Source organism: Phytophthora sojae, assembly GCF_000149755.1.
Source record: "Phytophthora sojae unplaced genomic scaffold PHYSOscaffold_3, whole genome shotgun sequence".
NCBI lineage: Eukaryota > Oomycota > Peronosporomycetes > Peronosporales > Peronosporaceae > Phytophthora > Phytophthora sojae.
Window position 1 is genome coordinate 10357480 of NW_009258117.1, and position 18446 is coordinate 10375925.

At 50.9% G+C, this 18446-nt stretch overlaps 5 protein-coding genes across 5 annotated transcripts; 3 read left to right on the forward strand and 2 right to left on the reverse strand.

The window, feature by feature from the left end:
* Positions 1–841: 841 nt before the first annotated feature.
* Positions 842–1395, forward strand: PHYSODRAFT_285758 (hypothetical protein; the record flags this gene model as incomplete). Its single annotated transcript, XM_009527060.1, has 1 exon — positions 842–1395. A coding segment is annotated over exon 1 (365 nt), but the record flags the coding sequence as incomplete, so codon positions are not given.
* Positions 1396–1949: 554 nt separating this feature from the next.
* On the forward strand, positions 1950–2303 carry PHYSODRAFT_495476 (hypothetical protein; the record flags this gene model as incomplete). The annotated part of the gene is made up of 1 exon (XM_009527061.1): positions 1950–2303. A coding segment is annotated over one exon (354 nt), but the record flags the coding sequence as incomplete, so codon positions are not given.
* A 1142-nt stretch (positions 2304–3445) lies between these two features.
* Positions 3446–4751, reverse strand: PHYSODRAFT_249619 (hypothetical protein; the record flags this gene model as incomplete). The annotated part of the gene is made up of 3 exons (XM_009527062.1): positions 3446–4006; positions 4086–4446; positions 4507–4751. The coding sequence occupies 3 exons, from the start codon at positions 4749–4751 to the stop codon at positions 3446–3448; spliced, it is 1167 nt and encodes a 388-aa protein (XP_009525357.1).
* Positions 4752–11169: 6418 nt separating this feature from the next.
* PHYSODRAFT_493918 (hypothetical protein) lies at positions 11170–12137 on the reverse strand (the record flags this gene model as incomplete). Its single annotated transcript, XM_009527063.1, has 3 exons — positions 11170–11508; positions 11578–11950; positions 12025–12137. The coding sequence occupies 3 exons, from the start codon at positions 12135–12137 to the stop codon at positions 11170–11172; spliced, it is 825 nt and encodes a 274-aa protein (XP_009525358.1).
* A 989-nt stretch (positions 12138–13126) lies between these two features.
* On the forward strand, positions 13127–18439 carry PHYSODRAFT_345888 (hypothetical protein; the record flags this gene model as incomplete). Its single annotated transcript, XM_009527064.1, has 3 exons — positions 13127–14188; positions 14215–14547; positions 18323–18439. The coding sequence occupies 3 exons, from the start codon at positions 13127–13129 to the stop codon at positions 18437–18439; spliced, it is 1512 nt and encodes a 503-aa protein (XP_009525359.1).
* Positions 18440–18446: the final 7 nt, after the last annotated feature.

Here is an 18446-nt window from a genome sequence, read left to right on the forward strand (position 1 = left end):
TAAAAAAACACCGGGTAAGTTGCCTGATACGACTAGCGGCTTGGTCGAAACTATGCTAACATGCTCTACTAATACTCGCAGCGATCATGGTTCGCCTCGTACACTCCGCCGTGCACTGGAGCGCACGATGCATCCTGGACTCGTCGAGTGAAGACGAGAACGTGCCGCCGAATGTGCAGCGAGGCGGCACCCAAGCGCCAGCCGAGAGCGCGAAGTCTTCTTCCCCCTGGAGCACCAGCTCCAAGGGGGCCACGACGCCGCCGTGGATGTCGCCGCAGCACGGGCTCCGCGTCCCGAAGGAGGTGTCCAATCCCCCGACGAAGGCATTGACAGCTGGCGCCACGGTGACCACGCCGCTCACGGCTGATCCTGTGCCGACGACGGCTGGCGTCACGGCGGCCACGGCGTCCGAGACGGATCCTGCCACGCCTGCAACCCCGCCGCCCACGAGGAATCCGCGTAGCCCGACAACATCGTCGCCGGTTCTGCTGGAAGGTCCGCCATCCCACACCCACGATCGTCTTTGCCGCCAGACCGACGGCCACTCCGTGAGCGCCATAGCTCGCGCAGCGAGCGACGAGCGGCTGCTGGACCGTATCAACGTCGCGAGCGGCGTCATGAAGCGACACCGCCGACTGTGGCGCCGAATGGTGTCATGCGCGCAGCCCGTGGGTCGGCGTCTCTGGTTCCAGCGCCCAGCTCGCACTCGTGGTGTTCACTACCAAGGCCGCTTCGTTCCCGCCCGCTGGCCGTTCTCCGTAGCCCACCTCCGCACGCAATTTAACCCCACGGGGGTCATCTTCCCTGCGGTCCCGCACTTCGGCTGGTGCAACTGCGAGGACCCGTGTCGAGTTGGACGCTGCCGCAACTCCCTCATGCAGCTCTATTGCAACGTGAACTGTTGCCCCTACAGCGGCAACTGTGGGAATGCTTTGGTCGAGTCGACCAAGGTTGCCGTGGCGAGGAACTTGGTGACCAGACAATTGGCCGTGGTGGCGCAGGAGTTCATCGCTGCTGGAATGATTTTGGGCGAATACCTGGGAGAGATTGAGCATGTGGGCGCCTCTCACGCTGCTCGTCCGCGGAATGAAGGCTATCGGCTGGTCATGACGCAGAGGCCCGAGACACCAAGCCTCCCCGTCCGAGTAGCCGTCAACGCGCAGCAGATGGGTGGACTAATTCGCTTCGTCAACCACTCGTGCGCGCCTGTGGCGCGCTTCTTGGAAGTTGCGAATGGGCGGTAGACCACAGTGGTTGTAGCCACCGCGCATGCTATCGACGAGGGAGACGAAATTACCGTGGACTACGGACCAGATTTGTGGTTCGTGTGCCGCTGTGGCCACGCGAATTGCCGCCACCGCGACATCCAACACGAGCAAGACCCGTAGGCGGCGCTCTCAAGGTCGAGGTCTGGTTGAAGTCAAGAAGTAGTAGTGGGAGATTTGCAGCAATTGCTAAGGACATTGTATTCAAATCTGGTTCGCTGTTGAATCTAACTGCGTTGAAGTGCATCTGTCCCTTGTACCTTGCCTTTGCTGTTGACGGGCCAGCAGAGATCGACGTGAACTTGGCGCCAAAATGAACGCTGTGAGCTGCTATGTGGCTCTATGTTAATCTTTGTATCAACCACGAGCTCGCTTCGTTTGCGCGCCAACTAGGGCCGCGAGTAGCCGTACGCGCCAACGCAGTACGCGCCAACTTCAAGTAGCAGTGCTGTGTTTGCCTTGCTGGAGCCTCCTTCGGCGACGGAGAGGAAACCAAGCTCCTGTGGCTCTCATTATTGGTTTTCCCAAGCCTCGCTCAAGTCCACGCCCCCACTCGACCCCGCTCACCTCCTCCTACCCCGTTTCCGGTACGCTGCTCTCCTCATGAAAGCTGCCGTCGCGTCACCTTGGCACCTACATGTTACTGTTTGACACTCACAACCTCATGCATTTGCTTGGTTATAGATGGCGAAGTTGAGTGGAAGCACTAACTACAAGCTGTCCGAAGTGCGTCGCCTCCTGGCGCTCGTCGAACACTACCTCCCGCTTGACAAGGACGAATGGGAGCGACTCGCAAACTCCTACAACGCGAACCGAGGCCGTGGTGTCGCCGAGCGCGACCACGAGAGCCTCCGTCGAAAGTTCAAGGTGCTCTACAGTGCGCGCAAACCTACGGACGTGGCCGACATGCCGCCAAATGTGCAGCTGGCGAAGCAGCTTAAACAAGCTATCGACGACAAGGCCAGCGTCGTCGACATGGACGACGGTGCCGACGTCGACCAAGTAGAGGAGGAGTATGAGCAGGACTTCTCGTTCGACTTCGAGGGCGGGGAGGGGCTCGGGGACAACACGCGTGAAGACGCCGACGCTGACTCAGGCGGGAGCACGACCACTAACGCCTCGATGCACTCCGGCGAGACGCCGACGTCGGTCGGTGACAGCGTGGGCAACGCGGACCTGTCAGAGCTGCTCGACGCAGCCGGCGTCTGCGAGGGGCTGGAGGCATTCGCGACGCCGCGCCCTCCTCCGCCGTCGGCGAAGTCGATGCAGCGCAAGTTGCGCTCTAGCTCGGCAAAGAAGGTTGGGCAAGGACCCACTGCTGCTGCTGCAGCAGCGGCTGCCGCTGCCGCATCTACGACAGCAGCCAGCGCTGCTAAGACTAAATCTGGTTCGCAGCAAGGCGCTAAAGGGCGCGCGCCAAGCAAGAAGGAGTCCAAGCCGAAAGGCTACGCGACTTCCTCGAACCGACTCGGAGGTATCGACTTGGCTGACTTGCGTGACACCTTGGGGCGCAAGCGGGCCCTCGATGACGACGAGGAGCTCTCGGAGGCTAGCTTCGCCAAGGCGAAGCGCGTGAAGGCTGCCAGGGCGACCGCCGAGCTCAAGAAGCGTCTGACCGACTTGGAGAGCAGCGCCAGCAACATGGGCGGCTCCATGTTTGAGATGATGCTGCTAATGCGCGATGAGAGCGAGCGCAAGGCTGAGCTCCGCCGCGCTGAAGAAGAGGAGCGTCGCCGCGACGAGCTTGCTGCTCGCGATGCCCGCTGCCTTGCCGACAAGGCGGAAGGAGAGGAGCGTAGCCGTCACGAGAGACTGGAGACGGAGGAGCGGCGCCGTCAGGAGAAACAAGAGGCAGAGGAGCGCGCCCGTCGTGACAAGGAAGATTTTCGGGCTCGCACTCAAGAGCTGTTGCTCATTCTGGGCGCTCTAACGAAGAAAGACTGAGCCGCAAATGCTCTAGCATGACGGAGACAGCAAGGAGATCGAAAGAGGAAGGAAGTGTATTTAGTAGCGTATCATCTTCAATACAGCTCTTAGTCGCAAGCAACAGGGTACTTAACTTTTGCTGCGAGAATTGGCAGCATGTATTCGATTGTAGCTATTAAAGTGCATGCTGCACGAACGAAGGTGCTATTACGTTGTACTAGTACGTGAAAGCTACGGACGGAGATGCAAAACACTTACAGCGCTAGTTGCTCGGGCATCTCCATCGCGCCCGAGAACGTGGTCTTGATCTCTGAAATCCCGACTGTGCGAACTCTGTAGTTCGCAAGCCGGAATAGGTTGCCGATGCGCATGCCTCGTAGGTTCGGGTCGTAGGGCAGCGGCAAGATGAGTCTGCTGTAGAACTTTTGCAAGCTACCCATTCCCCATTCTGCAGCCTGGCGGATGGAAGTGATAGCATTGTGTAGGGTGCGTGCGGTGGCGCGCAGTGAAGGCTCAATTTTCTTGATATCTCCGTCCTTCAACGGGGTGAGGATTCGCCCCGTCATGGCCGTGGAGCACGGGAAGGCGGAATCGGACACTACGCCCATACGACCATCGGGGCAGTACTGGAGGTCCGTCAGCTTGCCGAGGTACTTCAAGGACGTGTCCGAGTCGTTCCACGACCCCGGGCAGTTGTGGCGAGACCAGATAATGCAGCCATCGGCTGCAAAGCACATCGTGCCGGTCACGAAGACCGAGTGCAGCCAGCCATTGTACATGGCGTTCTGAAGGTCTGCGTTAGAAGGTTCTTGCACCTGTACAACGCATTGCAAAAGCATTTAGAGTTAATGATTATACAAAGTAAAAGGCAAGTTCAAGAGCATGCATACGTACACGAAGGTTTTTACCATCTATAAACCCGAACGTGTGGGTGAGCAAAGTCTCACGCTTGTTGAACATCCGCGCCAATTCTACCTGGCGCGAGGGCGAGGGCCACGAGATACGCACAGGAGCGTAGCCGTTCAGCGCCCGCGCTAGCGCCTCTTCGGCTTTGCGCAGCGTCCTGGAGAGCGTGCTGGGCGGGACCCCAAAGGTGATGCATAGGGAGCTCTGCTCCATCGACCCGTCGTAGAAGGTAAGAACGAGACCCAGCAGTTGGTGTAAGTAACGCAGCTTGGGTGGGCGCCCTCTTGACGACGGCGGCGGCATGTAGTAGAAGCAGGAGAATCTACAGAGCAACTGATCAAACGCGCTACTGTACTCGTAGCAGTAGTGCTAGAATAGAGATGTAATACAAGCCTTTCAAAGAACTCACCGCTTCAGACTCGTAGCGTTCAAGAAGTTGATGTCAGTGCCGTACTCGTACAGCGTCATCCAGCCTGATGCACACGGCGCGTCGAGACACTGCGTGGTGAGGTAGTGGCGGGATCGCATGGCGACGCGCCACTCTTCCTCCAGCAGGAGTTGATGAACGTTGCGGCGGGCGTCACGCACGCGCTCGGTGTGCGCCTTGTACGCCTCGTAGAGAAGCAGGACCACGCCGTCGTCTCCGTCAATCATTGTCGCGCTTGCGCAGGAGGGGGTAGGAAGGGAAATGGCGAACTTCAAGCCTGCTATTCGCGAACTTCAAGCGGATCTGGAAAGATTCAGCTCCAAAGTGTCCCGCACTAACTGTCCTATAGTGTGATCAAAGACTTGAAATGAGACTATTAGGATCGACCAGAGTTTGCTCATTAATACATTTGTGGCGGCCAAATTTTAGGATATGTCGGCATATTTTCGTGTTAAGCCTGTCATATCTGCTGCATCTATGTCGGGTGATTTCTCTATTTTTGGTAGGCACTCAATGAGTAAGTACTATGTTGAGAGCTTTGAAGCTGCATGTACAGTAGTATAATACGATGCAGTGATGTGGCGGCACCAGTTGTGTCCAAGGTTAGCATCATTAGCACCGATGCATTATATTGATCAAAATAATACAATGCTTGCTAGTACACAATACATTGTTCGTAGTAGTAGTCCGCTAATACACAATACGTTGTTCGTCGTGGGGCCCCACTTCCTCTGATGGCATCTGACATCAATCTACAGTAGAAGGAAAAAAAGAACAGACATCCATCAAAACCTGTAAGTGTTATTCAGACCGATTCGATCGATTGCTGTATGATGTGTTGTTTGATGTCATCCGCACGGGGGTGAAGTGACGAATGTAGCGTGAATGTCGTTCGATGTCATCCAAAAACCTTCCCCAATCGACAGTTCTTCGAACTGCGAATTGCAAGGACTTCGCGAAGGCTGGGATAGGATTGGTTAACTCACCTTTGATCGCCATTGATAAACTCAATCCGCACACTCCACGGGCATCTCCTGCGCCTGCTTCGCAGCCGCAGAATCTGCCCGACAGTGTATCACCGCTATGGTCACGACGTACAACCGATTTCAGAGCAAAATCAATGACGAATCTAACTCGACGAATTTGCAAATGAACTGGACCAGCCTCCATCATTCTTGAGAAGTCTAAAACACTCGGTCAATAGACATCACTTACTGTAAATTGACCTAAAGACGTTACCGGTTCATCACCGGTGTCGATTGGAAGGGGGAACATCGCCCGAATTAATCCTGTTTGGGCTGGTCTATCAGCACTTCGTCGCTTCCTATCCCAGTATAATTTTGACTAGCTACTTTTGAGAATACTGTTCCAAATAGCCACTTTTTGGGTACCGACTAGCTACTTGGCCACCGCACCTAGTTTTGGTCGGACCAATTAATCAAAAATAATATATTTGGTCCAACTATTTCAACACCATGAGTGGCCAAACGGGCGAGGGCGAGCGCCAGACTCACTCAGTGCATTCACCGATTGCCAACACCCGCCGATTAGGCGGGGGCGTGTCTGCGCGAGCGAGCGAATGCGAACGCTGCAACCCGATATTTTTTTCCAGACACCGCGCCTGGCCGAAGCCGAGGACTTAGCGTAAGGCACGAGGGGTGGGGCAGGCCGCGGAGCGGAGCCCCCCTAGCGAGGCGAGAGAGGGGCGGTCCCCCCGAAGTGCCGTCGCTAAGTCCGCAGGCGAGTGCCAACGCGCGAGTGTCCTACCCACTTCAACATCAAGCACCCAACTTCAACATCAAAAGTGCATAGTTTACCAATGAACAAGTGGTCACTCGAAAATTAATTATGATACCACATTTGTATTTGCCACTATGCAGATTTAGCGACTCGAGTATTCACTTTTAGCGTGTCAACTAGCCACTATGAAGTGGCTAGTCGATAATTCGTCCTGGGCTGGCGTTTGATTTTTTTGGCTAGCTACTTGTTGCGTCTCGACTAGCAACTAGTAGCTAGTTTTCATGCAACGAGTGGCTAGTCGGAACCGTAGTCACAAAAGTGGCTAGTCGAAAATTGGCTAGTTGAAAAACCGCACCCGATTTTAAAAGTAAGAAGTTCGCACCCCGAAACTATGCACGTTTCCGTTATGCTGATCCCGTTTCCTGAATGTATATCCGTCCAATAACACGGTTATTGAAGGAATCTCAGCGTAAACTATGATAAAAATCTCCCGCTCAGTGAATGTCAGAATACATGTATCTACGACCCCATTAACGCATTATCCTACCGCTACACACTGTACCTGCAATATATAAACGGGCTTCAGCCAATGTAGCTATATGCCCTCGTAACATGAACACTAAGCACCGCTGCAGCTATAATATGTCCATCCCTAAAGTATTACAGTAAAAGTGTTCTGCACGCGTTAGTAATAATCTGTGCACTCCTTCCACTACGTGTACTCGCACTGGTATCGCTTACTTCCCGCTGTTATCGCTTACTGCACACTGCTATCGCATACTACACCATACTATCGCTTACTACGCGTTGCTATCGCATACTATGTACTGTTATCGCTTACTACGCTCATAAGTTACTTTTACAGCAAACCTCGTTGCAGGGCTATTATTCTAAGTAGAAGTGCAGGCCCAGCTATCGCTGCTACGCGGTGGGCCAAATCTAATTAGGGAAATTGTGTTTCGGGTCCGTTATTTTAAAATAATTCCGAATCGGGTCCGTAATTTTCGAACCGACCGTTTTTAAGAAATAATGTAGAATTTTGGGGAAAAAACGTACCCAAAGTGTACCCTGTTCCAAAAATGTTTCCTGTTATCAAACTCTTCCCTGTTCCAAAGTTGTACCACGAGATATGAAATAATAAGTATATTTCCACTGTAGAAAATGCTGATATTATATAAAATAAGCACTAAAAACAGCCGTTTAGGAAAAGGAATACGTCAAAGCGTAGGACTACTACTATAATGGTTTCTTCATTAAAAAAATATTATTGTACACTATTGTTATCAGTCTACATATTCATGTATGAATGTCTAATGCAGTTTTATGGCATGCTTATACGTAATTCAACGCGTTTAAGGTAATTTACTTGTAGTATAGCGCAAAACACCAATGCTGAAACTAGTTTTAGCGTTTATAATCAGAAGTAGAGTGTGTTGGTAATATTCTCTGAAATATAAAAGAAGCTTTTTATCACTACACCTGTGCCCGGTCATAGTTGGCCTAATTTGCAAGCAAAGTTGTCATGAATATTGGAGGTACCAGAGAGTAACATTACATTCCCTAAAGTATGACTTTCGTTTCATTCAAAGTTGTCTAATTCCCACCAACGACTGTTGACGTAATACACATTTTCCCTCGCAAACTCAAGAACTTTGGCGTACTCTGATAGAGTACGAACTTCGCACTGCGAAGTGACGCCAGCACAGAGGCAAGATGGCGAAGGCGAAGGCGTGTGTGCGTGCGTGCAGCTTCTTGAGTGTCCGATCCGCGTCTGCATGCCCTTCATCAAGCGGCAGCTGTACGCGCGCGATCTCTCAAGGAGGGGAACATGGGGGCGCGTTGAGACCGCCCCTCACTGAGCAGGGGGTGAGACGAGCTTTGCGGCTACATGTGGTGCATGTACCTCTCGATGGGAATTAGACAACTTTGAATGAAACGAAAGTCATACTTTAGGGAATGTAATGTTACTCTCTGGTACCTCCAATATTCATGACAACTTCGCTTGCAAATTAGGCCAACTATGGCCGGGCAAAGGTGTAGTTTGTAAGCAGTGGATCCTTATCTTGTGCCTAAACGATTATTGTTTTAGCATTGAACATGACTTTTGACGTGAATTATAGTTTTCGTGTAAATTGAAGCTGGAAATTCTTGTTGCACGTGTCAAGCGCCAGGGGAGGCAGCATCGTAAACAGCTATTGCTAGTTTTGATCCTTAGCCCGCGCAAAAGAGGGCGACAGTTGCCCCCACGCCGCTTTCATGAAACCAACGCGGACCATCCAACAACAGAAAATTAGCCAGTTCATTTCGCCGTCACTGACAAAATATCTACTGGCACAAGCCTTAAATGAGTATTATGCGAGATCTTGTGACTCGGCTTTGAATTCCATAGCCCTACTGTACACAGCAGAACTTACAATGAAAAAATATTTACGAACAAATTTCTTACCAACAAATGAGAACTCATAACGTCCTCCTACCAATTCATTACTTCCTCCTTCCTTAATGCTACTCGAGCCACCACAAAGCAGTATTACATGTAATCGTATCCTAAGGTTTTTGATTCACGGGTACCAATTAAACTAAAATGCCGCAGACAATTAGAAACTATGATGGCGCTTCTGGAAGATGAGTGCAAGAGCAATATGGACAATCGAGTTCAACGTAGCTCTGAACATCAATAAGTTATGCTACCTGCCAGCGTCTTCAAGAGTGTCTGCACGAATTCCCAGCTTCATCACGCCTGCACCGTTTTGTCGCGGCCCACCCTCGGTTGTTTGCTATACGCAGGCGCGCTCTCTTAACAAACGCCGAGGACCATCCAGCGCTTCGGACATCTCAATCTTAGACGTCAACCATACATTACGTCTCTCGTAGCTCCGTAGTCAGAACGTTTTTCTTATCGAGAAGTCACTAACCTGTAACAAGGATATTTTTTACTGTTCAATAGGTTAATGCACTGTATGTGAAGGAAACTTATGCAGATAGCCTATTTATCCCGACCTTGCTGTAGCCAGTTTGTGAACGCGACCTATCGTATCGGCGGAACTTAAGGGAGCTTTAGAGACGGAACCACTTCGTCTTGAAAGTGCAAACAGAAGCAGGCCATCGGTGTGCGCACAAACTTCATCGTTGCTCACGCAGACGAACATCAGCCTCTTTTGATCTTTCTTGAGAGACATCGCATCAAAATCGCCATTTCCACTGGCCACGGCTAGAGCTGTGATACGATCTAGCCTACCTGTAAACTCATATTACCGCCCAGCGCTCGAACGTCCGAACTGAATCCTCCATTCGCTCGTTTGTCCTGAAATCCGGAGCTCCAAGCTGGAATAAGGGGACCGATCGAAGGTTTGAGCCCGTGGCATCGTAATAAACGGGCAAGGTCACAATAACAATTATCGCGATTGAGAAACCGCTTCGGTCAGTCCGGGAGCGCCCATAGATAAACTAGTAGCAAGCAAGCTTACTGTTAGCTTGAGCCAGTCTCCGGCTCATGATAATATGAGCATTTGCCCTCAAACTTTCTTTTGCGGTAAAAGAATACACAGGCAGACACGACGTCAGAGAGTTTATAAATCCATATATTTGACAAGTTTACTCGATAAATCAAGGGGATCTACAGTCGTGCACCTCTAATTCGGCACCGGTATAACCTTATAATTTAGGATAACCTATTCAGGTTTGAACGATTTCTAAGTCATGGAACCTTCCAAGAACCTCATCACTTCTGGTTTTACATATGGTCCGCCCTGACGAACTAGAGGTGCACGACTGTACACGCAAAGTTTGTCAAAGAGAACGATAACGGTGAAGTGATTCTAACCGCGATCCATTCTGTACAAGCCGCACTGCCTGCGAATGTGCAGCCACGGTTCAAACCAGCGGGCTGGTTCGCAAAAACCGCAAGCTTGGTTTGGAGTTCAAAATGAAACGCGTTCAAACCATGAAACCGAACCAAACCTGGTTTGCTGGTAATTTTGGTTTGGTTTGAGGTTTGGTTTGGTTTGGTTTGGTTTGGTTTGGTTTGGTTTGGTTTGGTTTGGTTTGGTTTGGTTTGGTTTGGTTTGGTTTGGTTTGGTTTGGTTTGGTTTGGTTTGGTTTGGTTTGGTTTGGTTTGGTTTGGTTTGTTCTGGGTGTGGGAAAACTTGACAAGTAATGTTGTTCTTCGTCGACATAGCGGACGTTGGACCTAAACTTCAACAACTTCCCAGTAAACCCTATCGATGCTTTTCGGAGGTAGGCAGGTTTTACTATAAAAGTTAAAGTAAGACTAATACTTAAGCCCGTCGTACCAGTCCTACCAGGAAACGGCGACCAGTGAATCCAGAGTCTCCCGTTGTACTTTATATCCCACCGCGTGCACACGAAAGGAAATTGCTGTTTAATCCAACCACTCCCGTATGCTCCCTCCATACCGTAGCACTTGATTCCTGCATCTCCCCCACCTTTTTCCCCTCTCCTTTCATTAATTTTGGAAAAGTCACTGTTGTTGCTGTTGCCCTACCACCTGTGTACACTCCCGGCGCAGTGCTCCGGGTAGCCTATTGTAGCCCATCTCACAAGCAACACCACTGTAACATCGTCCTTTATTGCTGGGGTGCGCCACTGTGCAAGTTGTTAGCTCTTGGTTTTTTGTTCGGACAGCTAACTGTGCCCTATCCTACGAATACACCCTTAACAACAGTCCGTGTTTTCAGAAGGAATAATTCCAACAAGCTCTACCACAGCAACAGCAACGTCGCCCTCGAAACAAGGTGATCAGTAAAGTGTAGACATAAACATACACCACGAAACCATTACAGATGTTTCAATTCCAGCTTCTATGAACAAAGCCTGCAAGCTGCGTCTACAGTCTCAAGATCTCGCCAGCGCTCATTAGACTTTAAGGCACTCCAGCGACAGTTGTTACTTGTTCTTCTTGGCCTTTTCGAAGGCCTCCTTCTCGTACTTCTCGATCTTGCCCTTAAAGAGCGTCGGCAGCAGAGCCACAAACTGCAGCAGGAAGAGCACGGCAAAGTTGACGGCGTTGCTGCCGCCCGTCGCACCTGCGGCGCTGTTGAGCGTCGCGCCGGTGGAAATGTGCAGGAAGTTGGCAGGGACCAGTCCGATGAGCGTCGCCAGGAAAAAGTACTTGAATGGGACTCCGACGAGCGGGCACGCGATGTTGACGAACCAGTTGGGCAGCAGCGGCGTGATGCGCAGGAACAGCAAGTAGTAGAACATGTTTCCCTGGTTCTGGGCAATCTGCGCAACAAAAACGTCCAAAAAATGTGTAAATGATAAAACTCCATCGCCACTATAAAAAGTACCCACCTTCTCCTTGAAGCGGCCGATCATGCCCGACAGCACTCGACTAAACACTCCACGGCCCAGGAAGTAGGACAGCATGAAGCACAGCGAGGCGCCCGTCGTGGCGCAAAAAGCGACGAGAATTTGGGCCTGCAGAAATGGGTACATGGCTCCGGACAGGATGCTCAGCACGATGGGCCCCGGGATGGCGAAGGTCTGCAGCGCGATGTACACGATGCAGAAGCTGCTGAGCACGAAGGCGGCGTGGTGCTCGCGGTACTGGCTGGCGCACTGCCAGAGGCCCTGGACGGTGCCCATCTTGTCGTTGCGTCCATTGAGCCAAGTGGGCAACACGCCGCGGATCACGTAGGACACGGATATGGGTTCGCACTCGGGGCTGCGACCAAATGTGCAACAGTAGACACGGTTAGCGCAGGAAATGGGTAGAACGCGCGGCTGAGAGAGACGTACAACTCGGCCTCGGGGGCGGACTGGAAGAAGAGGTAGACGCCCGCGACGGCGCTGAGCACCAGCAGCGCGAGCAGCGCCACGTGCGAGCGCGACTGCGACTGGGGAGCCTCCATGGTTGGAGAATGAGGGGACACGTCCCAGAAACAGGAGGTTGTTGTAGTTTATGTGGACCACAATTTATATAATTGAGCTAATACGTATACAAGTCACGACTAAGGCGAGCGGTTGCGAGGTGCGTAGCCGCAGCAAACCCGCGCGGGGCGCCCGCGAAGCAGGGCCGCGCGGTATTTGCGGAGGCGGGTCCAGCGCCGAGCATTCCAGCGAGCCGAGCACCACGCTCGCCAGTACATACTATCTTTTTATCCCGAGCGAAGCGAGGCGCGGGGGCGCGGGAGGGCGCGGGAGGGCGCCCAGCCAAGCGGAGCGCGGCTGGTAACCTTAACTAGAACAATGAATCTTTACGCTTTTAACTCAAGCACTTGGCTGTATCCATGCTGCTAAGGGTGCTGCATGGCTTTTGCTTCTTGCAGAACATTTTGTTTTACATCAACAATCGCCAAACCTCGTTGTTGCTGCGAAGTTTAATCTCAGCGTATCTGAGCCCTCCAATCCCCTTTTTTCGTCACATTTGTGGGATTCAGGCTTTTGTTGTGTTTGTCAGAGAATATATGGTGTTTATGATATTTCTCTTTTTCCAAGACTGTATGCTCGGGAAAAGCTGACGTAGCATCGGGGTGATGGGCAAAACTACTCGGTCTCACCATGGGTATCGGAGTGTTGGTCGTATTGTTGCTGTAGACGAAAGGAAGCGGAGCCGCCGCGTGCCTCTGCGTCAACACGCAGCCATGCATGCAAGCTCTGTATACGCTGCTGTGGCGGTGCTCGCCGCTGTGATTGGCGTATACTTGCACGTATACACCCAATCCTCTAGCGACGTCTCCAGACGTGTTGAACATGCCCCGCTCTAACGGTATCCACTGTCGCATCTAGCTGCTGCTACTTGAGGTTCGCACTTGCAACGGCAGCACAGCTGAAGCTCATTCCCAATTCTCACCCCGAGAGTTCAAGCAGCCTCCATCACCTGAACAAGCGCCAACCGACAATGACCGTGGACGTCGCACGCCAGCAGATGAAGTCGTACTGGGAGGGCCACCGCTCGGCCGCCACCGTAGAGACCATGATGCTCGACTCGCACGCCAAGGCGCTGACCAAGCTGGAGCTCCCTGAAATCCTTGGCAAGGCCCCCTGCATGGAGAACAAGGACGTGCTGGAGCTGGCTGCGGGCATCGGCCGCTTCACGTCGATCATCGGCAAGACGGCCAAGAGCGTCACTGCCGTGGAGTTCATCGACGACTTCCACAAGGCCAACGTCGCCACCAACGGCCACATGCAGAACATCAACTTTCTCTGCCAGGACGTCGTGACCCTCGAGGCCGAGCCCAACTCGTTTGACGTGATCTTCTCCAACTGGATCTTCATGTACTTGGGGGATGAAGAGGTGAAGCAGTTCGCCCAGAAGGCCATCAAGTGGCTGCGACCTGGAGGAAAGCTCTTCTTCCGCGAGTCCTGCTTCAGACAGTCGGGAGACGTCAAACGCAACTCGAACCCGACGCACTACCGCCATCCTGCTTTCTACGTGGGGGCCTTTGGCTCGGTGGTGACCAAGGAGGAGAACGGAGACCTTGGATACTTCAATCTCGAGTCCTCAGGCAGTGTCGCCGTCTACCGCAAGATCAAGAAGAACAACGGACAACTCTTCTTCAGCTACACCAAAGTCATGAAGCAAAGAGCTTCCGACAACAACAGTGATGATGAGGCCGTCGCCACCTTCCAAAAGTTCCTGGACCAGCAGCAGTACTCCAACCAGAGCATCACGCGCTACGAGAAGATCTTCGGACAGGGCTCGGTCAGGGAGGGCACCACGACTGAGTTTGTCGAGAAGCTCAACCTCAAGCCTGGCGAGCGTGTGCTGGACGTCGGATGCGGCATCGGGGGAGGAGACTTCTACATGGCTCGCCAGTACGGCGTCTCGGTCGTCGGCATCGACCTCTCCACCAACATGGTGCACCGAGCGCTCGAGACGTCGATGCAAGACCCGAACGCCGACGTCGAATTCGAGATCTGCGACGCCACGCAGAAGGAGTTCCCGGACGCGTCCTTCGATGTCGCGACACGATCCTGCACATTGAGGACAAGCAGGCGCTGTTCGCCAAGTTCTTCCGATGGTTGAAGCCTGGAGGCCGCGTGCTCATCTCGGACTACTGCCAAGGTGAACAGGAGCCGTCGGACAGGTTCAAGGCATACGTGGCCGGTCGCGGCTACCACTTGCTTTCGCCGTCGCAGTACGGCAAGGTGCTGGAGTCCGTGGGTTTTACGTTTGTTGTAGCGGAGGACCGCACCAACCACTTCGTGGAGGTGTTGAAGGAGGAGCTGGCTCGCACGCTGGCACACAAGGAGGAGTTCGTTGCGGAGACGAGTGAGACTGACTTCAAGTACATCGTGGAGGGATGGGAAGAAAAGATCGTGCGCTGCGGCGACGGTGACCAAGTAGTACATTACGCCGGCAGTTTTTTATTTTCATAATTTCTTATCGTAATTTACCTCCGAGAACGGTGCTAGAACGATCTTTGTGGATAGTCGTCCGTTTTACCTACACGACCTCAGAGCTCCAGGAGGCGTCCGTTAGCCAGCGACCAGACGCGCGACCCTGTAGTCGTGCAGGATCGCACATGCGAGGGTAAGATGAAACTCCCAATAATTACTGGCACATTACGACGTCATTTTCAGAATTAATATTTTTCTCAACAAAATTAAGTGGCTATGTATATAGATACCCACACATAGAGCATGACGATCGAACTATCTTTCGGAAAATACAAAGGTCAATCCATTGAGGATGTATTCAAGAATGATCCTGGATACTGTCGTTGGATTCACAACCAACCCAGTCTCAACATTAGCGAGGAAATGAAAATCTTTCTTCACTCAAGATTCCTAAATAACGATAACTCCTATATGATGACGTGGGGTAAGTATCGAGGCGAATCTTTACAGCAGATCAGTAAATTGGATCCAGGCTATCTCGATTGGCTAAGAAAAAGTCAATTCGTGATTGACAAGTGTCCAAAGCTACTCAAGGAATTGAACTATAAAATATCTTTCTTTTTTTTACTTACGCTGTAGTGAAGTCCAGAACCTCTCCGGTTAGTCTATCGAACGTTAGTTCCTGTTTGCTAATTACGAGGATCAGCATATTCACACCTTGGTATCCGGCGTTCGTACCTTGGATCTGAATAGCCTGAGGTACATCGCGCTCAGTCAGGCGACTGACATCGGCAATAAGCATGCGGTTTGTGACCGACCACGTCTGATAGTCAAGTAGACCATTTTCGAGCTCAGGGGTTAGATCTCCGTTAATCGCTGAAATCTTAGCAATTTCGTTGGTAAAGTGGTGGAAATCATAGTCATGACTGATATCGAACACCTGAGTCGAGCCAATACGAACGTTAAAGTTGCGAATCGACGACCCGGGCTGAAGCGTGTATGGAGAGCTATCGAAGGGGCTCTGGAACTGCTGAACAGTAGCAGAAGCAAAGTTGTTTGTCTGTTCCGCGAATGGAAAAAGCACAACATATTTCGCGTTTTTAACACTTGCCGATAGCTGTAGATCGAAAGAAGCATTTTAGTTGAGTCGAGGACTTACCAATACCAGCACGCTGGTAAAACCACTGTGCGTAGCAATCATTGTAGCGAACCTTCTTAACCGGCTTAGAGATAATAGCTTGAGGGTTCTCAAGATGAACGAAAGGGACATACAAACGAGCAGTAGTAAAAGCATGTATGTAGGTTCAAGAGCATTTACAACCGCTCCCCAAGCAACACTAAAGCCAGCAGATGCGGCAAGCACACCATTCATCGAATTACCGGTAGCAGAAGCGGCAATCGTGACCGGACAACTATTACCAAACGATAGAGTAGTAGAGGTTAGCGACATGCCCTTTGAAGCATCTACCGCGACTACAGATGTTCCCTGATTCACACGGAAACGCAGGCAAATTTGAGGGTTAGCCATCAAGTCAAGCTCACGGAAGATAGGATGCAGATCGGTGAGCTTAATCATAAGCATGTAGTTCCACGTTCCCATGATTGCGTTAGCAGCAGTACCACCAGCTACGAAAGCTCCACGCGAGGTCTGGTTAGAAATGGTAGTCGATGCCGCAGCACCACCTACCGACGGCCACGAGCTGGAGAAGTCAGCGCCAGCCGTAGGAGGATTCGATAGAAGGCGCTTAATGAAACAATCATTAGGAATAGTTGCACCACCAGGAGGAGCCGAGACAGCAAAGGAAGACGAGAATGCCATGGTGTTTGAATATCCATCACCACTGGTAGATGCGGATCCAGAACTGTATGATACCGACTGAGCAGCGTCAGGGTACAAGAACGATTCAGCTCCGTGCTTTTCAACGTACTGAGGGCTGTAGCCAGTCTGAGCACGAACGTTGTTCCAAAAGAGCTTGTAGTCAGCCATAGAGACGATAGTCTTTCCGTTTAGTTCCAGACTCAGACTATCAATAACGTTCCAATTTCCGCATTTTAGAGTAGCACATAGACGATTGGCAGCGGCAGTTTGAGCAGTGCCACCATTCTTCATTGAGACCTTGTAGGGAAGCATAATGTAGGCATCACGGAGGCTTGCGAAGCCCTCGGAACCGTTAAGCTGAGCCGTAGCATCGATAGTGATAACACCATTCTGGTACGAACCCTGATTTAGATCAATAACGTGTAGTACACGCTTGCTCGAAGATACCTTGATCTCCGGGTCGCTCTTAAGCAAGCTCTGGTACAAGTACTGATCGGATAGTTGAGTTTCGCTCATCGTTGAATCTATATGGATCCTAATATAGTTTGATAAAATTAAATATTATGTCGCACCTCATCAAGCCAATCACCTCAGATCATGATCGCATCGAACTCGCTGAGAAAATGAACGTTCAACTCGATAATATATTCGAATCAAATGAGATAAAGTCCCCTCTCCCCAAGAAAGGGTCATTTCTGATTCTACTTCGCCCTCCTAATCTTGAGGTAGGACACTGGACGGCGGTTCATAATGGTGAATACTTGGATAGTGTGGCAGAGGGGGCTCCGACGCGGTATGGGATCCAACGATACAATTCCAAGCAATACCAGGGGACGTACGATGATTACTGTGGAATATGGAGCTTACTTTGGCTATATTGCAAGCAAAAAAAAAGAATTGATCTGCTAGATCGATTTAAAGACTTAAATATTGTTGTTCTCTAGCCAAGCCTGATGTTTAGTGGTTCGACAGTGCTTAAGCCTATTCACATGGGTATATCTACCCCCACGTTCACATTGATGTTTGGTATTTAATCTTGCGGTGATAGATGCTTTGTTCGCTTCATAGTGCTGCTTTTTGTATAGTTTTTTTGTTTGAAATGGGTTCACTTTATTTACGCAAGCCAGTTTTGAAATCCACAGTGATTCGTATGCTTCTAGGTGCTTACGATCAACAACATCATAAGTTTTTATAGGAATGAGTTTGAACTTATTGATTCCATGCTCTTGAAAGTAAGGGTAGATCTCACATTTACCACGCTTATCGCTGACCCATTCATGATAGTGCTGCTTATGTTTTTGCCATCTCTTACGCGGCTCATTAAACGTCGAGCCGACGTATTGAACGTCGCTTTCCAAATAGATAATACGATAGATATGGTCGATCATGATACAAATGTACTATTATTATATATCTACTATAATATTTATCAGAATAGTATGCGTTATTTAATTCAACGTATGTAGCAATCATGTATTGTGAATTAACAATCTCCAGTGATATTCCTGCGCGGAAGCTTACCAAAGCTTTCAAGACTGGTAAGCTCAGCCTCACCTCAAGCGAATTAAAGGGTAGTGGTTCAGTCATCCATCTCCACCCTGCTTCGTTTGAAAAGGCGCTCAAGGCTCGTAACGCTGGACGTGGTGTCAGACTTGACATTACGAAGCATGAGATCAAAAAGGGTACAAGAAGGCTCAAGGTGGAAGTATATTCAGTAAAGTTTGGGATACAATAAAAAAATGATACAAATTCGCTAACGATTCGGGACTACTATCCAGAGCCGTTGGTGCGGCGGTTCCTACTTCAGCTACTTATGCTGGTCAGCCAACGGCTGCTGTTCCAGCCAGAGCTGCAATCAAGTCCCTAACCGGCATTAATATTTATGATTCCGATAGCGACAAGGAAGGAGGTCGCGTATCAATGGCTGACGTAAAGAAGGCTGCAAAGAATGCTCTTGCATACACGAAGCGCAAGGGGGTCATCACCGATGCGGCCGATGCTGGAAAGGTGTTCCTACTATCAAAGCTACCAAGCCGGAACATGAGGATCTAATCAGATC